Source organism: Echinops telfairi, unplaced genomic scaffold (assembly GCF_000313985.2).
Source record: "Echinops telfairi isolate 266 unplaced genomic scaffold, ASM31398v2 ScPeMD7_7468;HRSCAF=8506_0, whole genome shotgun sequence".
NCBI classification, from domain to species: domain Eukaryota; kingdom Metazoa; phylum Chordata; class Mammalia; order Afrosoricida; family Tenrecidae; genus Echinops; species Echinops telfairi.
The window spans coordinates 39,536,513-39,542,952 of NW_022111369.1; the positions used below are offsets into that span (position 1 = coordinate 39,536,513).

At 46.0% G+C, this 6,440-nt stretch overlaps 1 protein-coding gene across 1 annotated transcript in view; it reads right to left on the bottom strand.

Moving 5' to 3' along the window:
* Nucleotides 1-2,780: 2,780 nt before the first annotated feature.
* Nucleotides 2,781-6,440, bottom strand: part of PRDM8 (PR/SET domain 8) — a 9,651-nt gene continuing 5,991 nt past the window's right edge. The window contains exon 6 of the mRNA XM_045284346.1: nt 2,781-3,427. Within this exon, the coding sequence (XP_045140281.1) occupies nt 2,781-3,427 (647 nt within the window). The remainder of the gene's footprint in view (nt 3,428-6,440) is intronic.

Here is a 6,440-nt window from a genome sequence, read left to right on the forward strand (position 1 = left end):
GAGAGAGAGGGAGAGAGATGGTCTCAGAAACTCACAGGGGCAGCTCTACCCTGCCCTATCGGGTCAATATGAGTTGAAATAGACTCAATGGCAATGAATTTGGGTTTTTGGTGTTGTTTTTATTGCAGCAAAGTAATTTAAATGACATATACATGCTTCGACATACAGACTTCCTTGATTTTATTTCTTAACTATTGATTTCTTGAATCTATGACCCTCCTGAAAGCTTGGAACATGAGAGAGAAATACTGAGTAAATACATTCAATCCCCTACATTAGCTAATACTCCTGAGTTAAAAACCATACAAACAAACAAAAAAAACCAAGCAAAGATCATCAAAGGAATTCAAGTCCTAGTAGACTACTGACAGTGGTCCTAGAGCATGCTGACTGACGGCCTTGAAGAAGATAGGTTGAAGCTAAAGCATATCTCTTTATCCAGCAGAGAAATGGGTCAGGTACAGCCGTATGAAAGACTTCTATAGAAATTTCATCTGTACCAACAGATGCTGTTCCCCACACGGTCTCTTCCCAACAATCCTAAACTTGGTGGAGTGTGCGTTGGTAACCAGCCTGTTGGGTAAGTTGTAATAATTTAACCAAATTAACATTTAAAACATGCTTAGAACCATGCTTTGTAGTGGTCTGCATATACGTGAGTGTTCTTTTATTATATTTTTAAACCTTGTTCATTGACAGTTTACTATGTTTCAGGCACTGGGCTAAGTGATTTATAAATGTTCTCTCTCAGCTTCATATAACTGAGATCCTGAAGGATGAAGTGATCTGTCCTAGATTCCATAGGTACTGAAAAATTTGGATTTAAAGCCAGGTCTAGCTGAGCCCTAAACCCATGCTTCCTAATGACTCCACAATGCTGTCCCCCATTCTGGGTCCCTGAAAAGGGACATCAATAGCTCAAACGTAATCCTGGCCTATCAGAGCTCAGGATAGGGTGGCGCAGCCAGACATGTTCTTTTCTTCTGTTGTGGAAAATGCCAAAATAGAATTGCATGCATGGGAGCTCAAGCAAGGGGTAGCTCAGTTTCCCTAGACCAGTTGGAGAATATTGCCTGGTAGTGGTAACCTGGGGTTTGGTCTTGAAGGATGAGTATGAATTTTCCAAGGCACAGAGGAACATTCTAGAAAGTGGGAAGCAACATATGTAGAAACCTAGAAACTGAAAATCTGTACTACATGTGACTATTCTGAAAGAAAATGTGCATGTTCATATATGTGAATATGTAGGTCTGTCCGTTTGCGTCCGCATACACACGTTTGCATCAATTCTGATGTAGGATGGGCTGCTAATCCAAGGTCAGCAGTTCAAAACCATCAGCCACTCCTGGGAGGAAGATGAAGCTTTCTAGGTCTGCAAAGATTTACAGTCTCAGAAACCCACAGAGGCAGTTCTACTCTGTCCTACAGGGCCCCTGGGAGCCAACATTGACTCTATGAGAGTGAAGTTTTACATTTTTTAAACATGTAACACATGCATTCATGTATTTCCCAGCACACATATACATAAATACACTGGAAAGGGGATCAGGAAATCCTTAGCATGACTGACTTAACCATTCTGATAGACCTGTACCGGTCCTCCAGCTCTATAAATTAAAGAACAAAGACAAAATTATTTTTGAAAGAGAGGAATGCTTCCTTCAGTTTCTTCACCCACTAATAGGCATGCTTCCAAATAGTTCTAAATTTCCAAGTAAAAGTAGGAAAAGCCAGGTTTTCCATTCAAATAGGATCTGTAAAGCAGAGGCGGAGAGCTTCCCTGCACCATGGCTCTGCAGCCTGGCCTACGTCTATCAGCCCCCACATTCTGGACTTGCAGCTCTCCCCGCAAGCAATATGCACTGGAGGAGGGCAGGAGTGAATTCAGGGTCTCATCCCATCCCGTTTAGCTCAGGGACAGGTAAAAATGTCCATGCCATTTAGAGCTAGTCTGTCATCTTCCAGGAAAGACAGAACTATTCTAAGCCAAAGGTATGTCTAGTCAAAAGCAGGCAGATGCTTTCTCTCCCTTTCTGGAAGCTACTGTGTGAGTGTGTGTGTGTGTGTGTGTGTGTGTGTGTGTGTGTGTGTGCGTGCTACAGTGTGTTTGTGTGTAAGCTACAGTGTGTGTGTAAAGATACTCCTCAGTACCCAGTAAAGTGTGTGTGTGTGTGTAAAGATACTCCTCAGTACCCAGTAAATTGACAGCCCTCTACAGCGGTAGTTCCCCCCTGGTTTGGAGCTGTGACCCTATTACAATGAGGAAGTACTAGGTGTTCCCAATGGACCAAGGGCGAGTGGGGAGATGATACAATTTCAGAAAGAAACGCAAAGCCCCGGAAGTGCTTAAGACACTAAAGGGTCGGGTCAAGGGAAGGGAACCTGAGACACCAGAGGAGACAGAAAGTGGGATTGGGCAAAGGGAGAAGAGAGGAAGAGCCTAAAACTCCTCCAGAAGACCCTTGCTAGCCACGCTTCGCCTATAGGAGGGGACAGCGCACCTCCAGCACTCCCTAGCGCTGAAGTCGACCGCGGACTGGAGTTCTCCAGGGTCTGCCCAAGCGCCCCCACCCCTGGGTGCCTGTGTGGAAGAACCTCTCCCCCGCCCCCGCTGACAGCACCTCCCGGCCGGCAAAGGAAATCCCTCCTGGAGGCAGGAGCTGGGGAGATGCCGAGAGGTGACTGCTGGGGAGCGGGAGGAGGGGGCTTGGGCCCTGGGCATCCCGGCGGCTGGGCCCAAGGGTTCCAGGTCCCCTGCCAGGCAGCATCTCTTTCTCTGCTTAGAGCTGCCTAAGGAGATTGCTTGCTCGGAGGGAAAACGTTAAGCGTGAGCGAGGACCTGGGACTCGATTCAGGAAGGTGAGAGGTGGATGAGGTGGATTCGGAGATGAGGAACCGGGAGAGACATTTGGGCGCCTTTCCTCGCCCACCGCCGGCCGCCGGGCAGCGCATCGAAGCTGGCACCTTGCCCCCGAGAGGAGAGGCTGCCGCTGTCGCACGCGCGTCTGCAGACGTCGGGGAACGCTGAGCCCCGGGACCTTGGCACTACCCCGGAGGGTCCGGTGTCTGTCCGGCCCTCGCGGACGCCGGCAGACGCTTACGGAGTGCCTCCCCAGGCTCGCCCGCCGGGAGGCAGACTCTTGACTCCGGAAACAGCCTGGAAGCATCGCCCCGTCGACAGACGCGGGATTCGCAGCAGTCTGGAATCTAATCCAGGGACACGCACGGAGACGGCCTTCTCTAGGCTCCCTCCGGGTCAGCTCCCAGACGTCCTGCTGCTGGTTGGGACAAAGCAAATCCTTGGGCAGCAACCTGTGCGCTCTTCCTTGGCCTCCCTCTTCAAGTCTTGTGCTGGGAGCTTTCAGCCACCTGCCTGGCCTTGGCAGGATCAGCCGGTCCCTGTGACTACAAGGCCTCGGCCACAGCCCTGCGCAAACCGGCACCTGCTTTTGAAGCGGCTCTGGTGACGCAGTAGGTTAAGCATCGCGCGGCTGAAGACAAGATGGGTAATTCGAACCCATAGAAGTCACTAGGTTCTCTGCAGGAGAAAGATGAAGTAGCGGACTTCCCTAAAGAGTTCCATCCCGGAAACCCTGTGGAGTAGTTCTGTGAGTAGGAATCCTCTGGACTAGTAGGTGTGTTTGTTTGTTTGTTTTCCTTTTCATTAAAATCAGCCCAGCAGATGGTTCTGGAACTCCAGAAACTCTCCTCTGAGAAAAGCGTAGATACAGGAGAGGGCTGGATTAACTCTGAACGCTTGAAGAGACATCAATTCGTGTATAATGTTTCTGAGTTTGTTTGGGACTGACGGCAACACTAGGTTTGGACACACCTTTTGGCTAAGGAGGTCTTGAAGGCAGATTGATCCGCACGGCTGCCGGTTGGGTCCTAAAGTGCACCATGATCCTACCTACTTCGAGTGCCTAGGCAGCCCATCCGCCCCATGCTAGGCTTTCTTTCTGGCTGGATGATTCAGCTGACAGCCAAAGAAAACGGGGGAGGTTAAACGAGTGTCTACATGTATCCTTCGAAAACCTGACTTCAGACTATGAAGAAATCCTTTAAAAAACAAACAGGATTTGCTGACTTTTTGGGTAGATCTTCCTGTATGGATTCCCAACAAGCAATGACTGGAATTGCAGAGAAGACTTTGGAAGGACTGGGATAGAAGGGAAGAGGCATTCAAGTTTCTTGGAAAGTTAGGCCCATAGGATCGCCTTGGTTGTTAGTTTGCTGGTTTTTAGATACTTTTGCTCTAGCAATGCATTCACTAGCATCTCAAACATGGGTGATTTCATCTGTCTTTCAGGTATTATGATTTGAGGATGCTTTGAGATACGGTTCTTCGGTGGGTCTCCCAATGTTTTTCTATTTTCTTCCCATGAAATTTTCTTCACAACACATCCCCACATCCCAGCCTTCTCTTTAGATCAGCCCTACTCCCTACCCCCTCCTCTTGACATTTAATTAAAACCCAATCAACTCGCTAGAAGAATAATTCCCTTCTCTCCTCAGTGCTTATAGTGCTTGAGAGAGAACAGAAACTACCTCATCCATTTTACAGCGGGAGGCAAAATCCAGGGAAGTCAAATTACCCCAATAAGTAACATTGAGTCCCACACGTCTGCTAGTCATGAATAGCAGGAAACTCTCGTCTGAGAAAAAATGTAGTTACAGGAGAGAGCTGGAATAAGGTCTGGGCCAAGACCTGGCATTTTGGACTCTTCTTCTCATCATACTTTATTAAGGATGCATTTCTGGGATCATCCAAGCTAGGAAAACTGAAACCAGGCCTCAAAGAAATGGTGCCCCTCCCCCAAAAGTGCCCAGATGATCCAAGAGAGCCAATCTGCTTTCTTACTAATTACAATCACATGCTATATGGGTGCTATATGGGTGCTGGTGTCCTACCCTGATTTAATCAAAATTCACTCTGTCATTGCTCTAATACAGTGAAAAATTAAAAACCCTTTTAGAAAAAGTCATTACAAGTGTCCTTTTGCTGAGATAGGTGAAGGAAGGAAGGCTATGAAGGAAGAAGCAATGGGAGTGTATACTTCCTATAATAAATGAGTACTCCTACAGTAATTCTGTCTAGTTCATCCACAGGGTGTCTGTGAAGATGACCATGCACACACAGCCACATCATATGTTCCATTTAACTAGGAAGCATTGTCAGTATATGAAGTGTACAAAGGAACTTGTGAACACCAGGAGGGTGGGAGAAAAAAGAAAGTTATCTGTTGAATTCGTCTGTATTGTAATTTCTCCAAATTAGTTTTTTCAGAGCCTTTGGAAAGGAAGCTGGGCCCTACAATCACAGACCATCACAGGAATCCTGATCATTTAAACAGGATTTCTAAAGCACTCCACAGGAACTCCTAATGGAAAATGACCCACTGGTGAAAGGTCTTGGGCTGGGAGATACTCTTTCATGCAAGCATCATTGGTAGAACTTTAAGTGCACTTTCATTTGGTCTCCATGGTCCAGGCTTGAACATTTCCATTTGTCTCTGGCCCTTTATGAAGATGCCAATTACTCCACTGCTGAGAACTGCGTTGACATATCAGTGACAAGTTACCTTCATGTCAAGCATCCTTGTCGAAATAGTGTCCTTTGATCCAGAAACCTAACATGTTCTAGCTAAAGGTTTTTCAAATGATCATCAAACCTTCTTTCAACTGTGGAGGCTTTAAATTTGCTTAAATTGATGTAAGTGGGGCATTTATTTAGTTACCCAAAATATTTTAAAACAATTTCCAAGGGATTGCTTTGAAGAAAATAGTCATTTATTGTCAAAGCATCCAACATACCCGGATAAACTATAAAGTTTAATAAATCTTTTCAGGAAAAAAAAAAGGAACACATAACTATTCAGACTCCATGTCACTGGCACAAAATTACACTTTGTAGTAAAAGGAAATACATATTTACATAATTGATGACATTCTTCATTGAAGTCCATAATCATTTCGTGATACATGCACTTCCCCCTGGAAACTGAAATATCGATTCACAGCCCCCATTTTATTCGTTTTGCTTATTTTTGTAAGAACGCAGGCAGTCATCCTGAAATGCAGACAGCATCTCACCCTCCTCCTTCATATCTAAAATAAATTTTGCCCTCACATATAGTTATTACCTCTCACCTGTAAGTGCTTAATAATTTAAGTAGAAACGTCGTATGACAAATGCATCAATATGTTGCAATATATGACATTTTAAAAAATGTACCTTTGTGTTTTGGGAAAGTGAAAATGCGTGCATTTCAAAAGCAAGCCCCTCCCCCCCAATAACCCACCCAATCAAAAATCCACCATCTTGTCGTGTGTGTGTGTGTGTGTGTGTGTGTGCGCGCGTGTAAACATTTGAATGAAGGGTGTGTGTGCGTGTGTGTGCTGGGGGTGGGGTGCGGCGTTCGGCTTGCATCGGGGTGCGG